Here is a 17,935-nt window from a genome sequence, read left to right on the forward strand (position 1 = left end):
TCCTCTATTTTTCATTTATGTGAGACCACAGAAATGTATTAATTAGTACACAATCATATCTGATAAGACTTAGAAAGGGGAATGTTCACAGCTGGGAGAATTCACATCCAAAATACATAAGCAGCTGAATAAATGTTCTTCCATCACCTTACTTGGTCCAAACCACATGGTTTTTTCTCTGCTGATCATCCTCTTTTAGATATAACCAGGATTATATTTAGGCCACAATGTCTGCTTCACTTGGGTTAATCAGTTTTCACTTTTTGCCTCCTAATAATACATATTTAGTAGAGTGTAACGCACAAAATTCTGTCAAAGTCTTCATTAATCCAAGTTGTATCAGTGTTTTTTTATAAAAAAGTTATGACAGCCTAAATATATGGAAGGTGAGTTCTACAGTAACTTTTTTCTAAACCAAACACAAGAACCAGGCTGGTGAGGTCTCTGGCCTAAGAACTCTTCAATTTTTCATGCTCTGTTAGCTGGTCTTAGAATCTAGGAAATCCTTAAAGTTATAGCTCCAGCACATCCCTTATCTAACCATGGTTAGAGCAATGCTATTGCTACAATGGGCATAAATCATACATTTAGCAGGTGAAATCTTCCTGCATTCCAACTATCCAAAAGGGAATTTTTCCTCCACTGACCACATATAATACAAAAACTGGTTTAACAGTAAGCATCTGAAGTGGGCTTTCATTCTCCAGCTGATTTTGCAGCAGACTGGAATCCATTCAATGACTGGAATTAGACAAAATACATGGAGGTATTTTATTGGCATGGATGAGTCCCATTGGGTAAAATTATACAGAGTCTGGCTTCCACAGCCTGTACCCCAATCCTGGTTCTCCTGCTAGTAAACAGAAACCAGGGGCTGCAGACAGCACAACCACAAACTTCAGCCTGGCCTGAAGTCAGGACAAAGCCTGAGGTGCACAGCCATGCCCCAGGATGTTCTTCCCAGTTTCTAAGGTTATGCACCCATAAGAAACATTCTTAGATAAATCAGTTAAGGAGAGATGATGGCTTTCATCTTCTGATGATTTCACCTATCTTTGTTTCCAGTTCCAATTCTTTCAGCTTTGGCCCTCAGCATCACAGCAAGTCTCAGTGTTATTACACTCCAAGACCAAGTCCTTCAGTAATGTGAATGAAGTTGCACAGTGAACTTTACAAATCTCATCAAGTTAAGTTCTTAGGCATGATCTGATAAAAATCATAAATATAAACCCCAAAAATTGGTAAAGAAAGAAAACAACCTATTCCTTGAGTATATTAGAAGTTAGTGATTCATTATTTTTAATACTGAGAATAATGAAATCATGAGCAAAAGACATTTGCCTAGCCCTGTGAGCGTTCACCACTAGCAAAATTACTTAAATGAAAAGGGAAAAAAAGAGATAACTGTGTACACAAAATTAGCACGAGAATTAGCAATCAACTGTAGTTCATACAAGGTTCTTAGCAGATAGCATCATGTTTATTAATAAATGATGAACTGCTTAGTGGAGTTTTTGCTTAGTGATATCACTATAATAACAGACACATGTTTTATTTATGTTTCAAGTTACATCCAAAATAAGTGAGACATTGAGATGTCAGATGCTCTCTAATATCTAAAGATTCTTTACCCCAAATTTAAACTTCCACTGTTCTAGATGAGATAGCACTCCATCAAAACCAAGGGGAATAATATGACGACTTCAGTCGCTGTGCTCATCTTTGGGGAGTTTTTTCCTGTGACACAACAAAGCAAAAACTGCATTTCTTAAAGCTGGCTGCACTTTTTTCATAAGGATGGTATTTTTTTTCTCTGTGGGATACAGTGCTATTTGTGCAGCAGATTGTATTTTGACAGATGCAACTGTATCATAAAAAGGCCCTTAGCACCATGAGACTGGTAGCTCACAAACATTCATGAGCTCCAGAATTTCTTTAAAAATCCCAATAACGAAAATATTTTTGAGAATGTAAAATGCCTGAAAGCCACTTACCTCCCCCACACCAGTCTGCAGAATTTTCAGTCCAGTTGTTTTTTCAAGCCTCTCTTTGTTTATGGCTGTAAGGAAAAATGAAGATGGAGAGAGTTATAGGAAAGCTGGAATATGTATGATTTTACAGCATTTCCCACCAACCTTTTTCCTTCATCAATATATTCACTACAGTTCCTACCTATTCCATCTATGGGATATCTTTCCCTGAGAGCAGCTCTGCTACTCAGTTTTTTTGAATGCATATTTATGCTATTAATTGCTCATTATTATGTGAAAAAGAAAGCCAAGCTAATTCTATTTTTTACAATATTACACACATTTAACTCAGATACAGAATTTGTTTGGCAAGTTCTTTTCTGAGGATACTTCCCACTTGCTTGCATTGAAGAGCAGAGCAGTAATTTACCATGAGAACAGCACTGTCACTGTGTAGGACTTTTCACAACAGATACAGACTCTTATCTCACAGGTAAAATAAAGAGTTTATTTCACACCACCAAGATGCAATGCACAATTTTTTTTTATTATTAGTTTTTTCTCTTTATCAGCTTCTGTATCACTAAAAGCATTAAGAAATAAAATAAAGCAATTAAATAAAACCCAGCATAAAGCAGTTAAATAAAAGTATTAATCACCAAGACTACAATTATACTTGCAACTCCAACAAGCTCAGGGCATGGGCTTGAGCACTGTACAGCTGCCCATTCCCTTAAACCTATGGTCTGATATGCTTTGGCCTGTGACTGTCAGCAGCCTCAAAAAACAGTGTTCAACCACATTTCTGGGAACAGCAAAAGGATGAGATTATTCCTAGCTGGGTGTATGGGGACTGCCATCCCATTCTGGATGGGGAGATTTGAATCTTCTAGATGCAAACTTTGTCAGTTGGACTTGTGGCCAAAACCCAGGCACCTGGCTTGATTTATTTATGAGTAGCAATGAAGCCTTGCAGCCTTGTTAACCTCTCCTTCCTTTAGCTGCCTGTAATCCAAGTGAGTCATCTGGGTTCTCTCCACTGTCTTTGGAAAGGGATGCACATTTAATGTGGTGAGTCATCCCACACATCTTACACATATCTGCAGGCATCTACCTCTTCTTTGATTATGAACAAAATTTGATAGATGCAGCTTCTCAATTTTGGTTGCCTGAAGCAAACCTTCCAATCAGAAAGGTCAAGAAGTGCTAGGAACATACTGCACACTGTAAATTTACATGAAGATACTTAAGGGAATTAACTTTTTTTTTATTTGTGAAAAATTCCCTTTAATTGTTGCCATTTGAAACATTTAAAACAGCTCAGATTTCAGCAGACATCTCTTGAAGATTATTCTGAACTGATACTTTGAGTTTGTCCAAAGTGCAACACAAATGAGTCACATTTATTCCAGAGGTAAGTTGGCTCATTAGGCTCCATCTCACCACTTATGGAAAGATTTTTGTAAGAGTTTTTACATGCAAAGACTCAAGAAGTTACACCTCTAGCAATTCCAACACAGAAAAACTTTTCTGACTGCCTTCTGCAAAGGGTTAATATTGCCCTCAAATCAAACAAAGAAGAAATCTCTGCACACATTTTAGACCCAGACACTTTTATTTTTGCATCTTTTTAAGATGCTGATTAAGCAGAGAGGAACCTGGAGTCCCAAATAAGAAAGCTTAAATGCATGTTTTGCTGTATGACAACCTAAAACCTGCATGCAACACTCACATACTTAACACCTGTACCATGCTTTATACATTCACAAACATTTTTATTCCACACAGAGCCAAAGGGAACATGGGAAGGCAAGTTGACAGAAACATGAAATTTGAGAGCACGTTTTGCAGTGTTGCATGTCTTGTGCAGTATGAATTTCCAAAAAAATAAGTAAATCTTTGAAAAGATACGCCATGCTACCACACTGACCACCTTGCACCCAGAAAACACATTAAAGGCAGATTTCTACCAAGTGCAAAAATTGAAGATTTATAAAATGAGAAAGTTCCACAGCCTCCTTCAAAGAAACTGAATGGTCCAACAAAGGATTCTTTGGGAGCTTAGGATAAAGAAAACTGCACAGCAGAGTGGCTGCAAAATAAATGGCTATAAGTAAACAACAAAGTTTAAATCCCACTGTGTAATTTCTTACCACATGAACAGTTAATAGAAAGTACTTGGTCTGCTGAATCGCTGAATTTTATAATTACTATTACAGATTTGACCTCCTTTTCATAGGTTTCATGCAGACATTAATTATTGAAGCTTTGGTATTAAAAAACAACAACAAAAAAGGTTTATTTAATAGCCCTGCTTTCCCCTTTGATATTGGCTGAAACACAAAGGACAGGTCTGTCAGCCATGCTAACACAAACCCTGCCAAAATTAGGAGGCATGGAAGGCACGAGGTGTTATTGATTAAATCATAACCGGAAAATGGTCAAGCCCAGGCTCTGTCAGACTGTGGAGAGAGACACGGCCGACAGTCTCAGGCGTGTACAGCAGAGAATTTTAGCTAACCTTGAACTGCACAAGCTGCCCAGGAAGGTCAAGAAATTCTGTCAAAAATGGTGCTGAAGCAGTAACCACGTATCAAGCAGCTGCTTCAAGCTGTGGAATGGTGAATACAAGCACTTAACCTTTTCTATGCAGGACTATAATGGAGAACTTAAAACAAGACACAGTCAATATAGATAGATGGAAGAAATGGTGGGAAAATCTATTCAGGTATCAAGAACAAGCTACTAATTCTCTGAAAATCGGCCCAAATTTTTGAAAATATTTGTGTGTACTAACTGCTAGCTTTTATTCAATTACCAGTATACAGCAGCTGATGTTTCAGTTGCAAATTTTATTGCAACTGAAATTATTGAAAGTAGAAATTACAGTTCTGGCTAACATGGTATATTGGACATTTCATTATTTTTTTATGGTCACAGTTTAAAGTCCTATAATACTAATGGAGAACTGACAAACTCATTAGCAAAGAGGCATAATAAAAACAGCTATTCAAAATAAAAGAAAAAGAAAAGAAAAAGAAAAAAATACCCCAAGCAAATCCCTCTCAAACCAGTTAGCAACACAAAAATCCATTTTTTAATCTTCCATTGAAACAAAAACTGCTTCCAAACACACAAAAACGGAGGCCTTTAAATTAAATTCACTAGATGAAGGATATGCAAATTACCTGAAGAAGCGGAGCCCTATAATGTTCTCAAAATTCAGCAATAGCCTATTTAATTAGTATTTTAATTTATCAGAATAATTCTTTGCACTTGACAATTTATGCAGTATTCCATATAATTAAGCACGTAGCTACAGTGGAATAATTTTGCCTACTCTCTGTATACCAGTTATTTTAACCTGAAAGAAACTGTGGAAGTCTCTTCTGTGATCTAAATTACAATGGGGACAACTTAATGGCTTTGCTCTATTAGAGAGCATGATGAGGGTGTTACTGAGTGTTTAAGGGTAGGGATTGTCACTGCTCAGTCTTCACCAACCTGAGGGAGGTCTGATGTGTTTTCTGAGGGCAAACGTTTATTTCTTTAGCAAAGTTGCCTGTCAGCGGCACAGTCAGGAATTGGAGTGCGTAGGTTTGGCAGGTTTAACCTCAGAGTCCATCAGTTATTAGAAGGAGCAAGTTATGGAGGGCTCCGAGCAGAGCTCCAGTCTCATTACTGTGCTTTTGGAAGGAGGTTTTTAATCAAGCAGGCTGCCAAGCACAGCTGCACCCTCCAGCTGACTCATGGGAGCACCCACTATCACGACTGGGGGAAAAGGGAACCAGGTTCAGCAGGGTTTCAGCAGGAAGCCTCCCCAGTTTGTCTCCCAGGCTGTTGCAGGATTTACCTGCCCCAAAGAAGAAAGAAACCATCCTTAAATATGAAAAATGTTTCTGGGAAGATAGCATCACTCACAAGGAAAACTTGATTGTTGGTACCTATCTGACTTTGAGTGTGTGTTGTATTTAATTGAATGTAGGGAAAAAAGGACCTATGGGCATATGATTCCCCTGTCTTCTATTATCCGCCCATTTTAGAATGAGCCAATTCATGCTCTAGACTCACTAACTATATTGACTGGACCTCCAGTCAATAAATTGAGAGCAACTAATTCAGATTTACTGTAGGCTGTCAAATGAATTCTACAACCACTGCTTTCTTCCCATGAGCTTGTTGCAAAGCTCCTTTCAAAGAGCCACATTTAGAAGAATTTCATTTATTTTCCTCTCTGAGGAATGGAGGAAGGGAATTCCAGAGAGATGTGCTTATTACAGTTTTTAGCTTGTTAACAAGTTTCTCTAAGACAAGCAAATGTTACATTTATTTACATGAAGCTGGACTTTTCTGTCTCCTCCCCTACAAGGAACCCTTGAATATTTGGAAAGCTTCTTCATAGCATGGTTCAGAGAGAGTGCCTTTGTCTTTGGCAGGGCCACACACTGTGTCATGCATATACACAGCAAGTCAAAAGCAAAACATGGAATACTCAAAATAATCAGCTCAGAACAAGAACGACCAATTCAAGTGGGCAGATAAAGTGAGAAGAAAGGTGCCTATACTAAATTTTACAATGCCATTAGTGAGGAACAAGTACACAAGCTGCAGGCAGAAGGTATTTTGTCCTCCAATCTTTACAGGTTGATGGCACGAGATAGCTGCTTCATGTGTAATTTCTATTTAACTGGCAGCCAGGCCTGGATTGGAAATGGTTGCAGAAAAGTCAAAGCCATGTCGCTGTGCTAGCAACAGCCTGCTAAATACTATGTCATATTCAATTTTCAAGTCATTTTTCAAGTGATTTTAATTAGATATTGTTTCAATCTCATGTGCATTAATTTAATTTCTGATATCAACATTTCAGCTTTCAATCTGTTCAGATGCAGTACCTTGCTGCCTGGAGTAATTTAAAATATTGTTTGCATCTCCAGCAATTTTGAGAGCACACATCCTTTACAACCTGCTCTAGCCAATAAAACCAGCAGATGGAAATTCAGACCATGCTCACCACTCCCTGTGCACCTTTGCATTCTCACAGATTTTGGTATGAGGCAGCTAAATCTCCATGCTCACAATCAAGGAATTTTCCATCTCTGTTTGTATTTAATTCTGCACAAAAAATACACACAAAATCCCTTTGTCAGGGAAATAGCAACCCTGCATGTTTCCCTAAGAGGGAAATGGGGCCACACTTGAATATCTGTCAATAGCTGTATATTTTTTTAAACTTATTCACTGAAACAATGTCACTTTCCCCATTCTAAACCATCTACCTCTTACACCCATGGCCAGGTAATATTCAAGGATAGAGTAGCAATAATTTTATACAGCAGGACCTCAGGTACCTATGTCTTTGCATAGATTAGGGATGCATTTTAAACACATTCTTTCTGCATGACTGCTTGTATTGACTTATTTTCCACTTTTTCAATAAATAACTGCTCAATTCTATTTCTTCCTTTAACTTTCCTTTAAAATGAGCACACTGCTATTCTAAAATCTGATATTTAAATTGCAATAAAGGAGTTTTGAGATGTATGAAATTACTTTTTTATTTCTCTGGAGGTTTTTTTTGCTTTGTGATGGGATCCATCTCTACAAACTTTGCTGTCTCAACTAACAAGTCAGTCAAATTCCCTGCCTTGTCAAGAGAAGTAAATAGATATCACCAGAGATTTACTTATCCCATCCTGAGATTGGTATCATTTATTTATGATATGTATATATAAAAATATGCCTGGAAATGCCTGCTGCATCAACCAATCCTAATTTTTTTTGGGTTTTTTTTGTTTCCACAGGCATTTCCTTGTAAGAAAGATATGTACACAACCTCCAAAATACTTCAGCAGTAAAACATTTCAACAGACAATGCCATGGCTACAGAGAGGGACTTTTAAGGTGTGGTGTAAGGATGATTCTGTTTCTGAAGCATGAACAAACCCAGTTCATATGAATTAGAAACTGTAGAAATGAAAAACCTTTATCTACCCTAAATACTTCTTTTTGGCAGAACTTAAGGAACCCATTATCAAAAATATTCTCTTAAATAATATGAGCAGATTGGTGTCCATCAAGAGTTTTGAGTAATAACAAAAATAACCATGCTCTGGAGATGTATTTTTTTGTTATATATTGTATATATGCATATATGTGTGGATATGTGTATGTATATATATATTGTTATATGTTGTATATGCTTTAGAAACACAAAATATATTTCAATGAATGCTTAACAGTGACAATTTTTAACACTACTGGCCATTTGAACAGTGACAATTCAATGCTGCACATTACTTGACAGAGTGCAATGCATGTATATATAACAACTCGCTTGCATACTTAAAACACTTATCCATTATTTATAGCAAAAGTTGTACCAGTTCAGCCAGTGTTAGCAGAAAATGAAAAAAAGAAGTGTCATTCCACTTTTCACATCAAAATTTGTTCACATAAATATTCCTTGACAAGTATCAGCTCTGAACAGAAAATTCAGATGAAACAACCTGCAGGGTGTTGAGCTGAAACTGGAGCTGGTTCAGGTAGACCAAGGTGTGACTACCAGTGCAGTGCTCCTCTGCAGAGTTATTTCTGAGTGATTGCTAAGGTCTGGATCAACTATTAATTGTCATTTCAAAGTCCCCCTTAGCTTAATGTCAAAGTTCACCATCGTATGTCCAACCTTCACATAAAAAAACCAGAAAGCAAGACTTGTGGTCGCAGGGGAAGGGCAGGCAAGAAAAACCACCTGGGCCTTTCTTAGCCCTTCCCAGGCAGAGCACTCTTGGCCTCCTCACCTCCACAACCCTGTGAAAAGTAACAGTCCATGAGACAAACTTCAGGCTACAGCTTTTTTTCCTTTTAAATAGAAAAGTTTTTGGAAAAACAATATAAAGGAACAGGTTTTCTCCCTTGTTTTATTTATAGTCAAGAATTCAACAGATTGCTTTAATTTTCTGGGGCTGAAAATAACTACCAAAAGAAAAAAATCAAGCAGATAATAGCAGTAACTCAGCTTTTCAAGAGTAGCTAACATTCTGGTTTTGTATCTGCTTTTTCCTTCTATTTGAATAGCCTCTCTTTCCATATAACTCGTTTTGATCTCTCAGGATATCCATTGCATCTCTTCTTTGTGATTACTTACTTTTAAACAAGCAGAAAGAACCATTGAAGTCATCCAGAGGTTGATGCTTATGGTTGTACCTTTGTAGAAATTCAGGAAACCCTGTTATCTGAAACTTAACTGACCTTCTTCAGAATAGATGATGTGTTACTGGGGCAAAGGAAAGGATTAAGCCATCTCTCTAGAAGTCCACAAGATACTTTTTCTAGAGTTTCCATTATTTCTTAACACAAAAGAAACAGGTAGACTCAGGAAAGTAAATCCAAGAATAGTTGCTGCATTTTTAAAAAATGCCTGTACCTGGAAAGTACACTGACTCTCTTTCATATACATAGTATTTTAAAATACTCATATTAGCATCTAATCATTAATCTTCACATTTGTTAGGCTCTACTTTTTTATCATTCTCCTGCTTGCATCATTATGAGTCTTAGCCTGAAACAGTAAGAAAGGTATGAATTATTCTTACGCTTATTTAAAATTTGTCAAAATCTTTGGATGGACACTGTGGTGTATTGGCGCTGGTTTATGAAAGATTTAACGGACACTACCACTAATTCTCAGCATGCCAAATGTTATTTTTAATAAATACATATTCAAGAACTGTCATTTTTCCCCAGTCATTTCCTCAGTTAATAAACAGCACCCTGTAGGTTCATTTCTTTAATGATCCAAAACACAACTTTGAGACACGTTATTTGTTATTCATCTACAACTGCACTTAATGTCATCCTCGTGGCACAAATGTAACAAGACTGAGTCATAAAAACATTAGCAATATTTCAACTGACTGGCTCACTAAATCATGAATAGCACAGCTAATGCACAAGGTCATTCACTAACAAAATCTATTTGCTGTGCCTCAGAATAAAATGAAAATATTTATTACCAAGGATGCCACTAGTAACAAGAGTCACAATAAAGCTTTCAGATGAGAGTGAATAGGGACGATGTTAACTTGCCCATTGTTTCTCAGAACAGTTTTTCATAATTCTGCTTTCATGAAAATTCTGGAGGCTACTTCACTACCTTTAAAAGGAATTCTTGAAAATCAGCAAGAATGGAAAAACCCTTATATTTCAGAAATACAGGCCAAATATTTTTTGAAGAATATAAACTTTAATCATGTCATAAAAATCCATTATTTTTATCCTTGGGTGGGTGAAGTGAAAAATAAGGAAGATAAATGCTTGCCTACAGAGATAACTGTGTCCTAAATGCATTTACAGGATTTGAATGTGCCTGTGTCTGCAGGTATGCACATTTGATGGGAACGAGGAGAAGGATATAACAGGAAGGATCTGAGTGTGTGAAGGATGGCTGCTTTGCAGTACTCAAAATATTATGACTATTACAACCTTCCCTACAATGCTTTTCATGGCCAGAATCACTGTGCCAAAGACACTGTGCAAACATGCTATTAAAAGGTGGTTCCTGCGCAAAAGAGCTTATATCTACCAAACAAGTGGAGACAGTAATTGGTGGCAGAGGGGTAGAGATAACAAGGAATGGATATTAGGCAAGAGAACAGCAGAATGCCAAAGCTGCCTCCATCCACACAACATTCTTTCTCTTATTTTTTGGCATGGGAAGTGATGTGTTCAGCTAAGCCTTATAAATCCTTTAAAAGCTGCAGCACTTTCACCGTTGCACTGTTAGGGGCAGAAGAGACTTATTGGCAGGGTTTAAAATAAGGAGAAATGGCAGGAAAGGACACTCTGATCAGCTCTCCCAGAAGTGCTAGAAGCAAAGGTAAAGCTTCCCCATTCTGTAAATGATGGGATGGAGAGGTGTCTCCTTTAACCCAGTGCTCATTGGAATGAGTTTCTGCTGGGACCATCCCTCCTCTTTCCTCCTCTATGTAAAGATTTTTTAGGACATTCCTTCAAAATGTAGAAAAGGCTACCTGGCCTGTGCCTCTCCCCATGGTGCCAGTTCCATCTGAGCAGGTTAAAAATCCAATTATAAACTTCTCATTGGGCAAAATGCTGTTCTGTGTCCCAGACCTGTGTGCTTTTTGTGAGAATCCTACATCCCAAAGGCAAAGCATTTTGTCATGCTGCATTTTTAAAAAGAAATCATAAGAAACTGCAGCAATATTCAAGCTAAAGAAGACAGGTAAATTGACAGTGAGAGGCTGTGGACTAATGCTGTGAATCAGGAGTCTGCCCTGCTAATGAAACTGCCCATCAAAATGCCAGCTACACCCTCTTATGAGTAGCCCCTTATCCTTTGCATTTTCAAATGATGCATTTCCTTTGCATCATTAGCAAAAAATCCGTTATTTAAACTAAACAGTTGAGCCTACTTGGTAAATTTTGACTGACATGGTTTAGAGAGTGACCACAGGAGCAGTTCCACCAGCCAACACACGACAGCAGTAACCTCTCTCAAGGGTGTGATAACCCCTTTCATTGGCACTGATACTTTCAGAAGGAGACATTGGCCCACAGCCTTTATGTGGCTGTCAGACTGGTATGGATTATGCAATTTAACACATAGGAATCATTACTGCATACAATTTTTGAGAAATGTAAATGAAATGCCTATCTGCTTTATGCATACATGGGCACAGGTCACTATTAGAGTGCCAGCAATTTCAAGCCATTTCTGCATGCTATTTTCAGAAAAAAAAAAAATAGCACAATAGCATTCTTATGGGGTGAAAATCTATAGGAGAGTTAAAAGCTCAGTGAAACATTTTCTGACTTCTGTGACTGCTGTGTTTGTCAGGCAGACACTGTCCCACCAAGACAGGCTGTAAAGTACCCATAAGACTGTGAATAAAGCCCTGCTTTCTCCTCCCTGACACTGTAGCCATAGCACAGATTTGTTTCTAGGGTTTCCCCTTCATGGAAATATATGGAAACTAACCTTAAAAGAAATATTTGCTACTGAAAAAGAAAGGTGGCTATTGCAAGAGCAGTATAGATAATGACTTCCTTGGGAAATAATTTTGTGAGAAAGTGGTTTGCGTATTTCCTGACCCTCTTGCTTTTGTAGACTGCTGGATTCATGTCTGATTTCTAAAGGAGAGCATGCAGTTTTGAAGGTATTTTAAAATTCCTTTATATATCTCTATCATCTATATCCCTATAGATCTATATTACACACCAGAGCCCTGTACTTTATAAAAACCTACAATAATCTGCACACACACACATAACATGCATGTCTCAATATAAGATGCATGCATACAGCTTATTCCACACTCTACTCTTCAAAAAGGAATACAGAACTGTAGTATAATCATAAATTAAGTATGAGGTATACATCTCCACCCATCAAGATTAATGTATATTATCCCTTGACCCCTTCTTAATGTTCCATTTTACCACGTTTCTGAAATATTTATACCATACAGGGTGTTAAATTATAGCAATTAAGAGCATAGTATGGTTTTATTAATATTTCATCAAGAATGTTTCGTAATTTGAATTTCCTTGGTGCCCTTCTGTTGCTTTGCTGAACACTGGGAATGAAGGGCATTTCTGCCTTTTTCTTCTTCATCTTTGCAGAACTTTACCAGCATTTTGCTTTTTTTAGCCAGATGCAGAGCTTTGCAGCTACTGCCTTTTTACCTGGTGACTGATTAATGGAACAGTTTCAGGTTTCTTATGGACAGTTCTGTTTCTCCAACAAAATAAAGACATCAGCAAACCAGAGATGGTCCAGAGAAGGGCCAATAAAGGGACTGAAACATGAATTCAAGCAGAGGCTCAGCCTGGGGTTTGTCCAGCAAAGACTTCACAGAAATCTAAATGGTAATTTAACTGCTGCTGGCTGCTGCTTGGGCAGGATTATAAAAAGGAGCCAGAATTTTGCAGAGACTCACACCAAAAGGACTTGAGGCAAATTGCTACAAAGGAAAATCTGATTGGACAGAAGGAAAGAATTATTTGTTAGTAAGTGATGACTAAGCACTGGGACAGGTGGCCACGTGAAGCTGTAGAATTCATTGATATTTTCACAATTCAAGTGGAGCAGGGCACCAAGAACAAAAATTTGGCACTGCTTTAGAATGGTTGTTGGACTCAATGACCTCCAGAGGTCCCTTCTCACTTCAATCTTCCTGTGATTATAAATTTATACATATAAAAAACCACTAAGGACAATGATCTTCACATGGAACTATTATTGTTATTTCATCTCAACATTTCTGAAGTACTGACTAACCCTTCCTTGAAATAGTTACTACATGTTTTTATGAGGAAAGGCTGCTGTTCTCAAAAGTGCCATCATCTGTCAGATCCAGCAGTTTTATTTCTAGATCAGTTTGTTCTTATGCAGCCAAGCACTTTAGGACATGTTCAGCTGATGAATCACAACCCAAAAGCACTGGAGTGAAGAAGAGAAAGTGAAAAATTTGGGAAAATTCAAAACCAACTAACATTTGGGGCATGCAAATCTTCATGGTGATCACAGCAGAGCTGAACTAGGCTATGACAGCAAAACTGGAGATACTGCAAGGATTAGAATTGGAACATTATGTGAATAGTGAAAAAAAATAAAAGTCTTTTTAGAGAAAAGAAAGGTCTCTTCTTGAAGCAGGGTGATGTCATTGCATAAATGGCAGGTGGTTAAAGGAAACAGTGAGTTTCATCCCAGCCAAAGCACGAGGCAAACAGATACCAAGGGAGAGGAGAAAGAGAGAGGGAACCATGGAAACACAGAGGATGGGGGTAAGGAAAAAACCACTCAGGACTTCAGATTAGGTTTGGCCACTCCCTACACTTTCCACCTGTAATTCAATGGCAGTTTCCAAATGTAGTTTTAGATATCTGAAAATCAGGCATTTTGTTAAAGTTGCTTTGCTACTTCCCTTATAGCTGATAGAGAGAGGCATTTCCAGAGAGTGCTTCACCCTCTCTGAGGAAGACATAATTCACATACAAATACAGTGTCATCATCCATTTGACATGCAGCCACGATACCCCAAAAGCAGCTGGGGGTTGATGCAGACTGCAGGAATTGATTTTCATGATACAGAAGTAGGTAGGTGATATTTCAAGGAAGAAGGATATCAAATTAATGGGTAGAAAATCAACATAGAAAAAAGGGAAAAATCTCTCCTAACCACAGGCTGAGTCACCCAGACTACAACAAAAACCTCTAACATTTGAGAGTGGTGTTTTCCTATGATTCTGAAAGTGCAATTTCAAATGCAAAAATAATTTTGGATTTTCTCCTAAAAAGAAACCCAAACCAGTATTTTTTCTCCATTGATATATTTTAAAATTTTATACTATCTAGACTATAACACAGTAGTGAGTAATACTAACATAGAGTGATAAAATTGATCTAGAAAAATTCAAAGTGAGAGACTAAAAGACTTAAAATGACAGTTGTAAAATATTTCATTAATTTTAAAATATTGAGTATGGTTTTTACTAGGTACAGACTAGAGCATCTTATTTTTGTTTTCTGAATGATTAAGATGCTTTTTTGTACTGCAATTATGTCACAAAATACTTTAATATATGAATTATTTCATTCAGTACTTGCAGCCTGTTTCAAAAGTAATTGAATGTTAAAGTTTTTTGTATTTCCACTGGGGTAAAAAAAAGAAAAAAGCAGAATTATCTGTATTACAAGAATCAATTTTGATTGATAAGATGTACAAAAAACTTCCTACCCCATAACTTTTGCTGAACAGACAAAGTTGACAAGTCATCAGGAGGAACAAGTACCTCCAGGGTTATGCTGAAAGATTTGGTTGTTGTGGGAATTCATATAAATGGGGGCCCCAGCAAAGGAGCAATCTCTATATTACATTGTCACATTGCAGGAAGGCTTGATGCTCCTTCAGGTAACAGCGTGCCAAATATAAAAAATGAGCAATTTCAAGCAATTAGTTGCACCAAAGGTTGGATGAGGAGCTGAATGTCCTGCTACCTTACAAGTGGGGATAGAAAGGAGAAAGGAGGGTTCTTTTTCAGGTGTAGGAGAATTGAGGAGATAAAGGCAAGATAATTTACAGATTGCTCCATCTCTTTTTGATGGCTAAGTCAATTAGATGTTCTGTAATTTTGTAACTGGATAATTCCTTGAGTCAAGTTAGAAATGTAAATCCTACAAAAATTCATCTTAAATGGATAAAAACCAAGGTCCTGTAAATACAGATAAATGTAGGATGGAAGTATATGCAAGGTGTATGTGTTTTGTGTGTATGATGCATGCTGCAGCAATAGGACTTGCATATATTTGAATATTCATTAGATCTTCAATATTGTGAAACAAAATGCAATAAAGGCAGAAAGAGAAACACAGATAACAGGGAGAAGATGCATCTCTTTCATTTCCCTAATTTCACAGTGTATAATGATCCACCCATCTATTTTCTTATTTAAAAATATCAACAAGATGTTTGGTATTATAAATTACATTAAATAATAGACATTAATAATGCATTATACTCTTGAATCAATTCCAATCTTTAAATTAAATCCAAATATATTAATACTTAAATAATAATTAATATAAAATTAACTTTTAAATATAGCACTGTATTACTTGGTGGGAATTATATTAGTAGTTAGAATATTTTAAGGACATAAGCCTATCTAAATCAAATTACAGGCACTGCTGACAATTCATTAAAAGGAATTACAATATACCATCTATTAGATAACTGCAACTTATAATTCCATTATTATATAGATCATAGTGTGGCACCTACCTCATTCTTTTAAACTGCCACACTATTACTTGTGCAATTTTACTATGTACTATGCCACACTTTAAAAATATTTCAACAGCAGTAGTGGTAAAGGAAAATAGCAATTTTATAAAGCCTAATACATCTGAGGGAGAAAGCACTCAGAGTATCTAAATATGTTTTCTATGCACAGTTTGAACTGCAGTTGTTCAAAGTGAAGCCTTGCCTTTGGTGTGGAACATGAAGTACTTGGGAGAGAAGAGCAGAGCAGCATCAAAGGAGGCCCCACCATCTGATGCCACAGAATGCCTGTATTGATTTTGGATTTTGAAAGGCTTCCTTTACCTTGAATAGTTTGCAGATCCAATGAAAGTCTGAACAGACCCCAATGAATTTAAATGCTGCTCTAACTAAAATGTAGTATTTGAGAAGGACATACAAGTTATTCTATTATTAGGCTTGTTATCAGCAAGCATGGTAGTAATTCAGAGACAAATATATGACACATTTGGACCAGAGAGATTAGAAAAACTACAACCATTACTTGTATTTACAATTGGGAAGAAGAAGCTACTTCGAAGTATCTTTTATAAGGTAGGCGGAGGTTGCTTTTTAGCAACAATTAGGTTAAAATACTTAAATAGACTATTTTTCTGACAAGTTAATACTATACAACACATTTTCAGCCTTCAACAAACAAATTAATTAAAGTGACTTTTGGATTTGAATTTGGCATTAAGTCTTTTTCAAACTTGCAGCTTTTAATTTCATATACTGTTTAGTTTAATTAATATTGACTTTCAAAAGGACCATGTTATTATTTTTTTAGTTGTAGCAGAATCAAGAGATTGTTGTCATATTCAAGATGCTGATCCCATTTTAAACCTGGGTGCTAGATAACACCACATGTGAAGATGCTCCCAGTATTCCTTCCCAAGGGATGGAACATTGCATGTATGTTAAACAAAAGTTTTTGGAGAACCAGGGAAAGTGGTTTTATGAAAAGTAAAAACAAAATAAGTAGATAACTGTCTTTTATTTCCATTATTAGATTTTGCTTCAGATTTGTTTTAAAGTACCTCTTTCTAATGAACACAATTCTTCCCACTGTTCATGTAATCAGCATCTGACCCACATTCAAGCTCCCTGGCACAGTCTAGAGCACATACTTGGGGGAACCTAAGATGTTGCTAATAAAAGTTGCAGCTGGTACTCCTCTCACAGAAATTACTACTTCAGAGCAGAATCTGTGTTTGTGTCTGGGCTGCCAAGGTGGATGCTGCATCTTGGCAGGCCCTGCCCTCCCCGGGCCTGGCAGTGACAAGGGACAGCTGGACCCATGCCCCAGCCTGTTGAGCTGCCATGGCAATGATAGCCCTTGGCAAAATGAACAAGTAGGAGCCATATATAACATTTCCCACTTTGCAGCCAAAGCTATCAGAGCATGTCTGCCTCAGCCCTGTAGCTGAAGCCATCCTCATGCATCTCTGCATCTCAATACAGCCCAATTAATCTCAATTTATTAAGAATTCAACTCTGCAAAAAGCATATTTTCCCTACTGAGCTAGCATTTTTTCCCTGTTTTGCAGTTTTATTTGAGCATTCAAGAACTAGGCACAGTGTTGGTTACTTGGCTGATGATAGCAAAGGCAGCTGAACAATTTTTTAGCTCTAGTCATAGTATAAAAGAGTCATAGTATAAAATAATAAATATGAATTCATACAAAATTCTTTTATGTGTTTGCAAGTTGTCTCCAACATCTTGATCTTATGGCTTTGTCAGGCTTAATTTGAAGAACAGTTTTCTGTGCATAACTCTTGGGCCATAACTCAGAAGTTCACCCAGGGCTGAAACTTGGAGTGAGCTCGTAGCCACCTCACTGATTTCACTGCCATATATGTGCTGTCAAGGGGGACCCACATCCTGTTGATTTTATAGGGTCACACTTTCATGGGCAGTTGGTTCAACTCCCTCAAAATATAACTGCTGTGCATCAATTTCAGCTAGACATAAAAGTCATATCATGCTACTTCTGCTTTGTGATTGGAAAGAGATTGCATAATATAGACATATCCCCTTCATACAGTAATACCTGCATCAGTAAAAGCCTCTGTCTTTCATAAAAGACATGAAAGTTGTGAAAGAGTGATATAAAAGTGATTTGTGTAAGACACCAAGCAGCC

At 37.2% G+C, this 17,935-nt stretch overlaps 1 protein-coding gene across 1 annotated transcript in view; it reads right to left on the reverse strand.

Moving 5' to 3' along the window:
• Nucleotides 1-17,935, reverse strand: part of PTPRN2 (protein tyrosine phosphatase receptor type N2) — a 635,322-nt gene that overhangs the window by 233,918 nt on the left and 383,469 nt on the right. Inside the window, exon 12 of the mRNA XM_071428608.1 lies at nucleotides 1,995-2,059. Coding sequence (XP_071284709.1) covers nucleotides 1,995-2,059 — 65 coding nt within the window. The remainder of the gene's footprint in view (nucleotides 1-1,994; nucleotides 2,060-17,935) is intronic.

This window comes from Agelaius tricolor, unplaced genomic scaffold (genome assembly GCF_023055355.1).
Source record: "Agelaius tricolor isolate 1412-34295 unplaced genomic scaffold, bAgeTri1.0.p SCAF_6, whole genome shotgun sequence".
Taxonomy (NCBI): domain Eukaryota; kingdom Metazoa; phylum Chordata; class Aves; order Passeriformes; family Icteridae; genus Agelaius; species Agelaius tricolor.